The 14,185-nt window shown below is 36.2% G+C and overlaps 1 protein-coding gene across 1 annotated transcript; it reads left to right on the forward strand.

Moving 5' to 3' along the window:
* Positions 1-1,026: 1,026 nt before the first annotated feature.
* Positions 1,027-1,986, forward strand: LOC106847284 (olfactory receptor 2T11). The gene has a single exon (XM_014866490.1). The coding sequence runs from the start codon at positions 1,027-1,029 to the stop codon at positions 1,984-1,986; it is 960 nt and encodes a 319-aa protein (XP_014721976.1).
* The last annotated feature ends 12,199 nt before the right edge of the window (positions 1,987-14,185 follow it).

Genomic DNA, 14,185 nt, shown 5'->3' on the forward strand with positions numbered 1-14,185 from the left:
CAATGATTTAATCAGTCATGCCTAAATAACAAATCCCCATAAAAGTCCAAAGAAAAGAGTGCAGAGCGCTAGTTTGGTGTACATGTGGAGGAGCTAGGAGGGTGGCCCACCCAGAGAGGACAAAAATTTCCACACCCCTTCCAACATATTTACGCCATGCATATCTTCCACCTGGTAGTTCCTGAGTTACATACTACTCAATCTAGAAGGAAAAACTTTCCTCGAGTTCTATGAAACACTAAAATATTGATTGAACCCAGGAAGCGGGTCATAGGAACATCTGATTTATAGCCAGTGGTTCAGCAGCACAGGTGAAAACCTGTACTTGTAATTTGCTTCGGAAATGTATTCCAGTTGTGTGGGACTGAACTCTTAACCTGTGGGGTATTAGGGTATGCCCAGGTAGATATTGTCAGAATTCAATTAAATTGTAAGACACTCAGCTGTAGCCTGAAGACCTAGAGTTTGCTTGGTATGGGGAAGAAACCCATACACATTCGGTGACCAGAGTGTCAGAAGTGAGGTATTGAGAGAAGACACACAGAAGGTGTTTTGCTCTTTACAACCTTCACTTCTTAAGGATTCATTTTTCTCCTATTCAGATGTTCAGTGCATCCATCACCCTGTTCTCCAACCAATATTTATTTAGCCCAACTATGGGTTGGACAGCTTTCCAGAGGCAAGAAGTGCAGAATGAATAGAACAGATATAATTAAAACTTTACTGAGGAGTAGTAAAAATCAACTTTACTATGCATCTAGTGTAACCCAAACATTACAGCATGAACATACACACAATATAAAAAGGATTGTTCTCCAACAAAGAGAAATAGATCTATAGTTACTGAATTCTGATGTGTCCCTTGGTCTGTTTGTTTTTCTTCAGCATTCTGCCTTGGAAAATTTCATCCTGACTAGCACCCTCTGACGGTCATGTCAATTGTGTTTCTCCTATACAGAAAGTGTTTTCTCTCCCTTTCCCTCTTGGTCTTCGTGGCTTCCTGCTCCCCTGGAGCTGCCATAGGCAATGTCAATGAAGAACGGAACTACATCCTCTGACTTTATCCTCCTGGGGCTTCTGGTGAACAGTAAAGCTACAGGGATTATCTTTGCTGTTATTTTTGCTATTCTCATGGTGGCTGTAACTGCAAATTTGGTCATGATAGTCTTGATTCAGATGGACACCCGCCTCCACACTCCCATGTACTTTCTGCTCAGCCAGCTGTCCATCATGGACACCCTTTTCATTTGTACCACTGTCCCAAAGCTGCTGGTTGACATGGTTTCTAAAGAGAAGACCATTTCCTTTGTGGCCTGTGGCATCCAGATCTTCCTCTACTTGACCATGATTGGCTCAGAGTTCTTCCTCTTGGGCCTCATGGCCTATGACCGCTATGTGGCTGTCTGTAACCCTCTTAGGTACCCAGTCCTGATGAACCGCAGGGTGTGTCTTCTCCTGGCTTCTGGTGCCTGGTTTGGTGGGTCACTGGATGGCTTTCTGCTCACCCCTATTACAATGAATGTCCCCTACTGTGGCTCCCACAGTATCAACCACTTCTTCTGTGAGATCCCTGCAGTTCTCAGATTGGCTTGTGCTGACTCATCCTTGTATGAAACCCTGATGTACATCTGCTGTGTACTCATGTTGCTCATCCCCATGTGTATGATCTCAACTTCCTACTCTCTCATCTTGTTAACGGTCCACCGCATGCAATCTGCTGAAGGCCGAAAAAAGGCCTTTACCACTTGTTCTTCCCACTTGACTGTAGTCAGCATTTTCTATGGGGCTGCCTTCTACACTTACGTGCTGCCCCAGTCATTCCACACCCCTGAACAGGACAAGGTGGTGTCAGCCTTCTATACCATCATCACACCCATGCTCAATCCTCTCATCTACAGCCTCAGAAACAAGGACGTCATGGGGGCATTTAAAAAATTTTTTTCACGATGCTCATCTGCTCAGAAAGTATCCACAAATGATGCTTAAGGATTCAACACTGTGAAATTAGTCTTCCTGAGAACACCTCTGTGTGTCCTGTTTCACACGATACTATTTGTTCAGCTATCAAAGATTATTTACAATTGACAATTAAGAGGATTTACCTTGTCTTGTTTCTTACTGTCACACAGAGGGAAGGAAAGATGTTTCATTACGTATGGAAAGGCTTTTTTGCAAAATAAGAGGAAGTGGTGATATTACAGTTCACAGCAACTCCTTCTAAGTCCTCTTCACATATAACTCATGGTTAAAGAAAGGAACAAAAGTTTTTTTATCAAAAATTCTACATAAAATAGTGACTGTCAAATACTAGACCACAGTAAATAGTGATTGAGCTTAACTGAACTGACTATGAGTATTGAATGTGAAGCATTGCATACTTCTTCAAAGAGAACTGACTCTGATAGTCAACATCAGAGAGCACTACTGTGTCTCCTTCTGTGTTATTTTAACAGCAGAGTTCTAGGAAAGGTGGACTGTATGGGAAGAAAGTGTACATTGCTCAACTCTGTGAATCAACAGCAGGACTTGGATGCATTTTTAGTTTGGTTCAGAGTGAGACGGGAAGCACTTGAAGAGTATTCTGAAGAAGTGTAACTTGGTAAGATGTACATTCTTAAAAGGATCAGTGTGTCTATAGTGTGGAAAATAGAGCAGGGAGCTAGGCTGAATGCAGGAAGACAACTTAGGAAAATTTAAAAGAGAGACAGAGATGGATTGATTAGAGTAGTGACACAACAATATTTAGCTCGTGGAAAGCTAAATATTCATGGATAAATATTCCATGGAAAAATATTCCAATGGAAAAAATATTTAGCTCATGTCTGTTAGGAAAGAATGTAGAATGAGAGATAATTCAATATTTTGGGCTCAAGCAAAAGGAAATGAAATTTCTATTTACTGAGATTTTGAAAACTTCTAGAAGAGCAGGATTACATAAGAGAAACCAGGAATTTAGTTCTCGAGACACATTTGAAATGCCTATGAGATATATGAAGCCAGTTGGCATTCCGTTTAGAGCTCTGGACTAAAGGTGTAAATCTGGTAGTCTTTAGAGTAGAAGGGATGTTTAAGGGCATAGGATCAGTTGAGATCACTTAGGTAAGAGGAAAGTTTTGAGACTGAGACCTGAGGCAACTGTGTTTAGTTGGGAAGTAAGTGATACAAGAGATTCAGATTGTTGGGTAAGAAGCAATATCTCAGATACACGGGAAGAAACTGTTCAAAGATGGAGAGTGCAATCAACTGCAATAAGTGTAGATTCTGTTGAATTATAATGAGAACTGAGAGTTGACCATCGCATTTGGCAACATCGAAATCACTTGTGACCTTAGTAAGAGCAATTTCAATGGAGTTGTTCTCAGAGAGGATTCATGGTAAAATTGGGGGGAGAAAGTGGGGAGATACAGTATAAATACAGTTTTTATTAATCTTTTTTTTGTACTTGAGAACAGAGAAATGGAGCAGTAGCTAGAAGAGCATATCATATCAATGTTTTTTTTTCTCATGAGATTTAGATATGGTTAAGGAAATGATTCTACACAAAGAGTAAATGATGATAGATTAAAAATGTAGGAAGCTTCTTCCAGAGGGGTGACCCTTGAGCGTGACAGATAGAAACCAATTTAGAGGGGCAAGGTTGATTTTTCATGTGAGCGTAGCCAATATATTGACTTTAGCAGGAGGTAAAGTACAGCATATGTGACACAAGTAAATTCTCTTCTGATAGCTTCTATTTTTCTCAGTGCAATTAGAATCCTGGACGGCTTTTGTTTGTGGGCAGTAGGGCAGGGAGGATTGTTAAAACTTGCAGAAAAGATGAGAGTCATTTCAGAGAGCAGGTAAGTACATGAAAAAGAGATTAGGATTGTAGGGTAGTCTTGGGACCCTCACTTAGGATTGATGTATGAATTTAGCAGAAGCACATTTGTCAGATAGTATAGTAAGTGTACTCATTCTGTTGTCTAACAAAGAGTAGCCATGCAAGGTGCCACCTACAATTAATTATGGTTTAAACAATGACAAGCATAACAGCAAAAACTACCACTACTTCTACAGACTTAGCATTCCTTATGTGTATGAAAGATGTTATCTTCATTTATGATTTTCCAAAGCCTAAAATTTCCAGCATGTAATAGGTGTTCACTATTGTTCATTTCAATGAATCGTTATCTTTGTGAAATTAAAGGTTGTATGACCAACATCCATGCTACTTTGGAGCTTTTTGTATAATACGGTGTGATTTGCAGTCATGAGATAACAACCTGTAACTTCAACATATTAATTATTTAAATTTAGGAGTTAAAGACATCCCCAACAATATATCCAGTCTTTAATCTGGTCTTTGTGATGGCTTTTCTGGTGACAAGTTGGATTCCCACTTAGTGTGAAACAATCTCCCTACTGTAAAGCCCTGAATTATACTCAGTGAACATCCTTTGTGTTACAATAGATTTTATTATAATTTTCTGACTTCTACTTTTGTGTATGTCCAATAAGTGATTGTTCAGCATTTGATCTTATTTTTTATTGGCTTTTCCTATTCACGTTTAATTTTTTTAAATTACTTCTAACCTGTAAAACCAATTTCAGGTGAAAATTAAAGAGGCCTTAAGATCTGAGACTTGTAGTTACTCATTGGTGTTTGAATCCTGTTTTTTTTTTTTTTTTTTTTAATTTCTGGGCTGTGTATCCTTGGGCACATTACCTAACCTCTCTGTACCACAGCTTCCTGTTTTGTTAAGAGTTAATCAAAACTCAAGAAAGGGGAGAGGCTTCTTACAACAGAGATTTTTGGAGTCTGTGACTGTTGCTTCTTGAGGTAAAAGAAGTTCTGCCTTTGTCCTCTGGTCTCTTGGCATTCTTCTGTGTCTTCTCAAGGCACAGCTCTCACTAGGAGCCTTTTATGACTGATTAAGTGGTGTCTACCTCAGGTGCTGAACTTTTAGCCATTAGTGAATGTATCTGAGAATTTATATTTATCCCCTTTATCCCTTGGCTTGATGATCTGCTTCCACAGGGAGGAGAAATCTATACACTAAAAAAAAGTCCCCAAGGGGTTATTTTCAGATTCTATGTTGACCTCCAGTAGGTGTTACTAGGGGACAAATTTGGTATCATCCAACTGCCACCTTGTATATAGTTAACGTGGCATTAATCTAAAACTACCCAATATGTCCTTAGTGTTCCTTAAAACAGCATTTATGATTAAGGAAATAAAACAAACAAAATAAACTACAACAAAAGGATATTAAAGACACCTTTGAAGGACTGATGTTGATTTTGTTTTTCTTTTTGTCATTAAATATTTTCTGCATTGAGGAAATTTTTGGTTGACATCATCGTCATTATCAGAGACAATATTCTGAGTTTAAGACCACGAATGAGCTGAGTTTCAACCCCAATTCCACCACTTATGGTCTTAGGCAAGTCACTTAACCTCGTTGTGACTCAGTTTCTTTATTTCCATGAGCATTAAATGTGAACTATAAGTGTAGCTCTTTCCTGACTCATAGTTCTTGTTTCAGTTGTTCTCATCAGCACTATAGTCATTATTCTTTTGGGGGAGAAGATAAGCCCTGAGCTAACATCTGCTGCCAATCCTCCTCTTTTTTGCTGAGGAAGACTGGCCCTGACCTAACATCCATGCCCATCTTCCTCCATTTTATATGTGGGGCACCTACCGCAGCATGGCTTGCCAACTGGTGCCATGTCTGCACCCTGGAACTGAACCAGCGAACCCCAGGCTACCAAAGTAGAACATGCGAACATAACCACTGCACCACCAGGCCGGCCCCTATAGTAGTTATGTTTGTCCCTGGTTCCCAGAGTACTTTCTGCATCAAGGGCTCAAGCTGTAGAGTCTGAGTCCTATGGGATATGGAGAGCTTTCTATCCTCAGGTGCCTGGTCTCCCCATAGAAACAATTGGCTCATCACGATGTCCACCACACTGGTTAGGGGAAGGATCAGTTGCAACATTGATATTCTCAGCGGTTCTCTATAAGAGTCCTGAAGCGTGAGCTGTCGTTAACACATTATACTTATGTGTGCATCTCCATCAGGCCCTAGTCTTTACATATCCTGTCTTGTTTTCACTCCATACCACTTTAGAAGCAATCAGGAATGCACAATAATTTTTTTAACACTGTCAACTATTTATTTTTTTCTAAAAGTTTTCAGATTATGAAAGCAAAGATTTCCTACAGAAATGTTATTGTTTTTTTATTGAAGTATAGTTGATGTATGATATGATGTTAGTTTCAAGTGTACAACATAGTGACTTAACACTTAAACACATTATAAATTGATCATCACAACAAATCTAGGAACAATCTGTCACTGTACAAAGTTAATGCACTTTTGACTAAATTCCCTCTGCTGTACTTTACATCCTCATCACGTACTTATTTTATAACTGAAATCTTATATATTTTAATCCCCATTAACCTATTTCACCAATATGCCACTTCCCTCCACCCTGGCAACCACCAGTTTGTTCTTTGCATCTATGAATCTATTTTGTTTTGTTTGTTCAATGTTTTGCTTTTGGATTCTATGTATAAGTTAAATCATGCAGCATTTATCTTTCTCTGACTTATTTCACTTAGCATAGTATTCTCTAAGTCCACCTATATTATCACAAATAGCAAGATTTCCTTCTTTTCTTATAGCTGAGTAATATATATCTCATATCTTCTTTATCCATTAATCCGTCAATGAACACTTATGTTGCTTCCATATCTTGGCTACTGTAAATAATGTTGCAATGAACATAGGGGTACATGTAAGTTTTTGAATAGTATTTTTGTTTTCTTCAGATAAATACTAAGAAGTGGAATTGCTGAATCACATGGTAGTCCTATTTTTAATTTTTTGAGGAACCTCTGTAATGTTTTCCATAGTGGCTGCACCAACTTACTTTCCCACTAACAGTGTATGAAGTTTCCTTTTTCTCCACATCCTTTCCAACAGCTCTTATTTGTTGTCTTTTGATAATAGCCATTCTAGCAGGTGTGAAGTGTTACCTGACTATGGTTTTATTTGCATTTCCCTGATGATTAGTGATGTTTGCATCTTTTCATGTGTCTGTTGCTCATCTATACATCTTCTTTGGAAAAAATTCTATTCAAGACCCTTGCCAGTTTTAAATCAATCTATTGTATTTTTTTAATTGAGTTGTATGAGTTCTTTATATATTTTGTATGCTAACCCCTTATTGGATATATCATTTGCAAATATCCTCTCATTCAGTAGATTGCCTTTTCATTTTGCTGATGGTTTCCTTCACTGTGCACAAGCATTTTAATTAGACATAATCCAATTTGTTTATTTTTTGCTTTTGCTTCCCTTGTTTTTGGAGTCAGATGAAAAAAATATTGCTAAGACTGATGTCAAAGTACTTACTGCCTACGTTTTCTTCCAGGAGTTTTATGGTTTGAATGATGCCTACTCCCATCAATTGGAAATCTGTGTAAAAGAAACACAATTCAATACATTTAATCTCAAACAGATATCCACACTGTAGTGATGAAGAGATGACTTGATTATGATCAATACACACATAATACACATAGTTTATGGGTCCATATATACTGAATTTACAAACGTATACTAATCTGACTCTCTAAAAAAAGCAAGAAAAATATCTTTAAATTATGAAATAAGTAAATAGTAACTGGATTTCTTATTTTGTTGAAAAGCATGAATCGTTAAATTTATAATTAAAAATAAAATACAGAAAGTGCATAGTTGTATGTAACATAAGCCATAGTAATAAAACACTCTATATTATCCTACAAAACCATTTCATTTAATTTTATTAAACATCAAGGACTATACTAGGGGCAAGATTATAGTATAATGGAGAATAAAAAGCCTTTTCCTTAACATGGCTTAAATGAAGTATGGTTACACATACAGAATAACAATAGTTTTTTTTTTTTTCCAAAAAGTGGGAAATTAACACCAGGAATTAGTTATGTGGGTGTTGAAGTGTTGGAAGACTAAGAAGGAAGCAGGGATAAGCACAGAATTTTGTTTCCTCTTCTTTTCTCTTTTCAATCTCTTTCTGGTGATTCCCTTAGGAGGAAAATGAAAGAAACTTCTTATAAATTCAGAGTGACTAGTTTGCTGAGATCCAGCCCCAGGATCAAGGGGCAGAACAAGCATGGTGGGTTTGGAGTTGAGAACCCATAGATAAATAACTGATACAGGTTTGACTACCAGTGATGTGGATTTAGGTCCTTCCCACCCTCTTGGCCCTACAAACACCCACATACCTTTATCTCATCATTCCAATAAAAGTATAGCTCCACTTGTTTTGTCAAACTAACGTTCAATTTTTATATTAAGATGGTATAAAATAACATTAAAGTCATTAGTAGCATTCTGGGTACATTTCCTTTAAGATCCCATTTTAATGTTGGTTTTTTCCCCTGGAATTAATCAGGTCTCAGGCTGATTTGTTTGCTTAGTTTTCTCCTCTGTCATATTGTGTATATTCCCTACTGATAAATATCCTCTGGATCTTGTGACTACTTAGAATTCTCCCAATATTCTTCCTAGGCCATCCCTCATTTAGCCTCTGTCCTCCTGCTCCTACACACACTGGTTTCCTGGAGCTTAGCTGCACAGAGCTCCTTCTGGGAGGTTTCTCCACCACAAACACTCCTCCTTGGATCCCTTGATGTCTGCATCCCCAGCCTTCCTCTTTCTTGTTTACTCTCATTTTAGTGGAGCATATCCTACAACAGATTTCTAAACAAGGTACACAGAAGGAGAATTTTTGACAACTTGCGTGCATGAAAATGATGTTATTTTATGACCCCACTTGAGGGGTGTTCGGTTAAGTTGAGACTGTTAAGTTGAAAATCATTTTCCTCATGATTTTAAGGGTATCACTCCTTTGTCTTCTGATATTGACTATTGCAACTGAGAAATCCAGTGCTATCACAATTGTAAATATTTTCTGTGCAATAAACAGAACTTATTTTCATATCTGGGATATTGCGAATAATATTGTAATAAACATGGAAGTATATATATACACACATTTTGAATTTTGTGTAGATTACATCATGTTGACAACGCAAAAATTAATTATAGTCCATCACCTCACATGTGGACCTAATCACCCCTTTTGCCCTCCTCTCCTCCCCCTTCCCCTGTGATAATCACCAATCCAATACCTGTTGTTATGTGTTTGTTTGTTGTTGTTTTATCTTCTAATTATGAGTGAGATCATACAGTGTTTGACTTTCACACTCTAACTTATTTCACTTAGCCTAATATCTGCAAGGTCCATCCATGTTGTCACAAATGGCCAGATATTGTCATTTAGTATGGCTGAGTAGTATTCCATTATGCATATATACCACATTTTCTTTATCCATTCATCCCTTGATGGGAACCTAGGTTGCTTCCAAGTCTTGGCTATTGTGAATAATGCTGCAATGAGCATAAGGGAGCATGTATCTTTATGCATTTGTGTTTTCAAGTTCTTTGGATAAATACTGAGCAGTGGAATAGCTGGATCATACAGTAGATCTATTCTTAATTTGCTGAGGATACTCCATATTGCTTTACATAGTGGCTGTACCAGTTTGCACTCCCAGCAGCAGTGTATGAGGGTTCCATTTTCTCCACACCCTCTCCAATACTTGTTGTTTCCTGTCTTGTTAATTATAGCCATTCTGACTGCAGTGAAGTGATATCTCATTGTAGTTTTGATTTGCATTTCCCTGGTAGCTAATGATGTTGAACATCTTTTCATATGCCCATTGGCCATCCATATATATTCTTTGGAGAAATCTCTGTTCACATCTTTTTCACAGTATTCCATTGGGTTGTTTGATTTTATTGTTGAGATGTATGAATTCTTTGTATATTTTGGATATTAACCACTTATCTACTATATGGTTTATCAATATCGTCTCCCAGTTGTTAGGCTGTCTTTTCATTTTGTTGATGGTTTCCTTTGCGGTGCAGAGCTTTTTAGTTTGATCTAGTGCCACTTGTTCATTTGTCTTTTGTTTCCCTTGCCCAGTCAGACATGATACTTGAAAATATGCTGCTAAGACTGATGTCAAAGAGAGTATTGCCTATATTTTCTTCTAGAAGTTTCATGGTTTCAGGTCTTACATTCAAGTCTTTAATCCATTTTGAGTTGATTTTTGTGCATGATGTAAGGGAATGGTCTACTTTTATTCTTTTGCATGTGGCTGTCCAGTTTTCCCAACACCATTTGTTGAAGAGACTCCTTTCTCCATAGCATGCTCTTGGCTCCCTTGTCAAATATTAGCTGTCCATAAATGTGTGGGTTTATTTCTGGGCTCTCAATGTTGTTCCATTGATCTGTGTGTCTGTTTTTCTGCCAGTACCATGCTGCTTTGGTTACTATGGCTGTGTAGTATATTTTGAAATCAGGGAGTGTGATACCTCCAGCTTTGTTCTTTTTTCTCAGGAATGCTTTGTCTATTCGGTGTCTTTTGTTATTCCATACAAATTTTAGGATTCTTTGTGCTATTTCTGTGAAAAATGTTGTTGAAACTTTGATAGGGGTTGCATTGAATCTGTAGATTGCTTTGGGAAGTATGAATATTTTGACTATCTTAATTGTTCCAATCCAAGAGCATGGAATATCTTTCCATTTCTTTGTGTCTTCTTCAATTTCTTTCAGCAATGTTTTATTGTTTTCAATGTACAGTTCTTTCACCTCTTTGGTTAAGTTTATTCCTAGGTATTTTATTCTTTTTGTTACAATTGTAAATAGTATTGTATTCTTAATTTCTCTTCTTGCTAGTTCGTTGTTAGTGTAGAGAAAAGCCACCGATTTTTGTGTGTTGAATTTGTATCCTGTGACTTAACTGTATTCATTTATTATTTCTAAAAGTTTTTTAGTGGATTCTTTAGGATTTTCTATATATAAAATCATGTTGTCTTCTAAAAGTAACAGTTTCACTTCTTCTTTTCCAATATGGATCCATTTTATTTCTTTTTCTTTCCTGATCGCTCTGGCTAGGACTTCCAACACTATGTTAAATGAGAGTGGTGAAAATGAACGTCCTTGTCTGGTTCTTGTTCTTAGAGGGATACCTTTCAGTTTTTCTCTGTTGAGAATGATATTTGCTGTGGGTTTCTCATATATGGCCTTTATTATGTTGAGTCTTTTTCCTTCTATACCCATTTTATTTAGACTTTTTATCATAAATGGATTCTGTAACTTGTCAAATGCTTTCTCTGCATCTATTGAGATGATCATGTCAGTTTTATTCTTCATTTTGTTAATGTGGTGTATCATGTTGATAGATTTGTGGATGTTGAACCATCCCTGCATCCCTGGAATGAAACCCACAGTTCTATTTTTAATTTTGTGAGGAACTTCCATACTGTTTTTCAAAGACTAAACCAATTTAAATTTCCACTGACAGTTTACAAGGGTTCCTATATCTCCGCATCTTTGCCAAAATTTGTTTTTGCTTATCTTCTTGATGATAGCCATCCTAACACATGTAAGGTGACACCTCACTTGCATTTCCCTGATAACTAGTGATGTTGAGCATCTTTTCATGTGGTCATTTGTATGTATTCTTTGAAAAAAAATGTCTGTTCAATCCTTATGACCTATTTTTCTTGGAGTTGTATGAGAAATTCACATATTTTGGATATTATGCCCTTATCCAGTAGACCCATTACAAGTGTTTTCTCTGTTTTCATAGATGGTGATTTTGTGCTTTATTGTTTATTTTTCTGTGAGAAGCTTTTTAGCTTGATGTAATCCCACTTGTTGATTCTTAATTTTGTTGTTTTCCTTTGGTGCATATCTAAAAATTTTATTTCCCAGTCCAATATCAAGGAGCTTCTTCCTATGTTTTGTTTTTTTTTTCCAGGAATGTTATGGTTTCAGTTCTTACATTTCAATCTGTAATCCTTTTTGAGGTAAATTTTGTGAGTGGTGTAATATAGGAATCCAACTTCATTTTTACTCATGTAGTTATTCAGTTTTTCTAGCACCATTTGTTGAAGAGACTTTTTCCCTTTGAATGCTCTTGGCTCCCTTGAGAATATTAATTGGCAATATAAGTTAGAGTTTATTCTGAGTTCCGTATTCTGTTCCATTGGTCTAAGTGTCTATTTTTATGCCAGTACCATATTATTCAATCACTATAAATACAGTAATTATTTTGCAATTATACAAAGTAAAAACTTTACAATATATGTTGAAATAAGTGTGATGTCCCTAGCTTTGTTCATTTTTTGTCATGATTACTTTGGTTATTTAGGGTCTTTTATGGTTCCACACAACTTTTAGGATTTTTAAAAATTTCTGTGAAAAATGCGACTAGAATTTTGATAGAGATTGCATTGAATGTACAGATGAGTTTCGGTACTATGGACATTTTAACAATATTAATTCATATGATTGATCAACGTGAAACATCTATCCATTTGTTTGTGTCTACTTTAATTTATTACATAAAGTTCTTGTAGTTTTTATTGGGTGGATCTTTCACTTACTTGTTTAAATTTAATGCCGGGTATTTTATTGTCTTTGAAGCTATTGTGAACAGGATGGTCTTCATTATTTCTTTTTCAGATACCTTGTTGTTAGTGTATAGAAAAACATCAGATTACTGTATATTGATTTTATATCCTGCAAGTTTACTGAATTTGTTGATTAGATCCAACCGTATTTTGGTCAAGTCTTTAGGAATTTTCTGTATATAAATCCATATCATCTGCAAATAAGAACAATTTTACTCCTTTTTTTCTGATTTGGATACCTTTTGTTTTCTCATCTTGCCTAATTTCTTTAGCTAGGACCTCCAGTACCATGCTGGATAAGAGTGGTGAGAGTGGGGAGCCTTGTCTGGTTCCTGATCTTAGAGGAAAATCTTCCAATTTTTCATGATGTAGTATAGTGTTAGCTATAGGTTTTTCATATGACGTTTATTGTGTTGAGGTTTGTTCCTTCTATATCCAATTTATTAAGGGTTTTAACTATCAAAGGAGTAATTTGTAAAATACTTTTTCTGCATAATTGAGATAACCATATGATTTTAAATTTTCATTCTATTAATATGATGTATTACATTTATTGATTTACATATGCTGAGCTATCCTTGAATCTCAGGCATAAATCCTACTCACTGTGTATAATTCTTTTTAACGTGTTTTTGAATTTGATTTGCTAATATTTAGTTTGTATTTTTTGAAGGGGATATAGGTCTATAGATTTTTTTTCTTGTAGATTCCTTATCTGTCTTTGGTATCAGGAAAGTGCTGGCCTCATAAAAAAAATTTGGATGTGTTCCCTCCTCTTAAAATTTGTTGAGGTGGAGAAGGTTTGGCATTAATTCTGCTTTAAATGTTTGGTAATACTTACCAATGAAACAATCTGGTTCTGGGTTTTTCTGTGTTGGCATGTTATTATTGATTTGACATCCTTACTTGTTACTGTTCTATTTAGGTTTTTTATTTCTTTTTGATTCATCCTTGGTAGCTTGCATTTTCTGGGAATTTCTATATTTCATCTATGTTACACAATTTCTTGGCATATAATTGTTCATAGTAGTCTCTTATGATCCTATGTGTTCCGTATTATCAGTTGTAATGTTTCATCTATCATTTCTGATTTTATTTGCCTTCTTTCTTTGTATTCATTAGTTTTGCTAAACTTTTGAGAATTTTTTGTATCTTTTTGAAAAAACAGTATTGTTTCTTTCATTTTCTAATGTTTTTATGTCTCTATTTCATTTATTTCCACTCTATGTGTTATTTCTTTCTTTCTGCTAACTTTTGGCTTACTTGGTTTTTCTTTTTCTACTTCCTTGAGGTGTAAAGTTAGGATGTTTATTTGAGATCTTTCTACTTTTTAAAATGTATTTACTACTCTAAACATTTCTCTCAAAACTGCTTTCACAGCATCCCATAGTTTTGGTAAGTTGTGTTTCCATTTTCATTTGTGATTTTTTTTTCTTTTACTAAGGAAGATTGATCCTGAGCTAACATCTGTGCCAATCTTCCTCTAATTTATGTTTGGGTTACTGCCACAATATGGCTATTGAGTGGTGTAGGGCCATGCCTGGGATCTGAACCTGTGAACCCAGGCTGCTGAAGCAGAATGTGACAAACTTAACCACTACACCATAGGGCTGGCCCCTGTGTTGAGATATCTTTTGATTTCA

This window comes from Equus asinus, chromosome 10 (genome assembly GCF_041296235.1).
Source record: "Equus asinus isolate D_3611 breed Donkey chromosome 10, EquAss-T2T_v2, whole genome shotgun sequence".
Lineage (NCBI taxonomy): Eukaryota > Metazoa > Chordata > Mammalia > Perissodactyla > Equidae > Equus > Equus asinus.

Coding starts and splice junctions, on each gene's coding strand:
- LOC106847284 (XM_014866490.1), top strand. CDS start 1,027: ATGTCAATGAAGAACGGAACTACATCCTCTGACTTTATCCTCCTGGGG.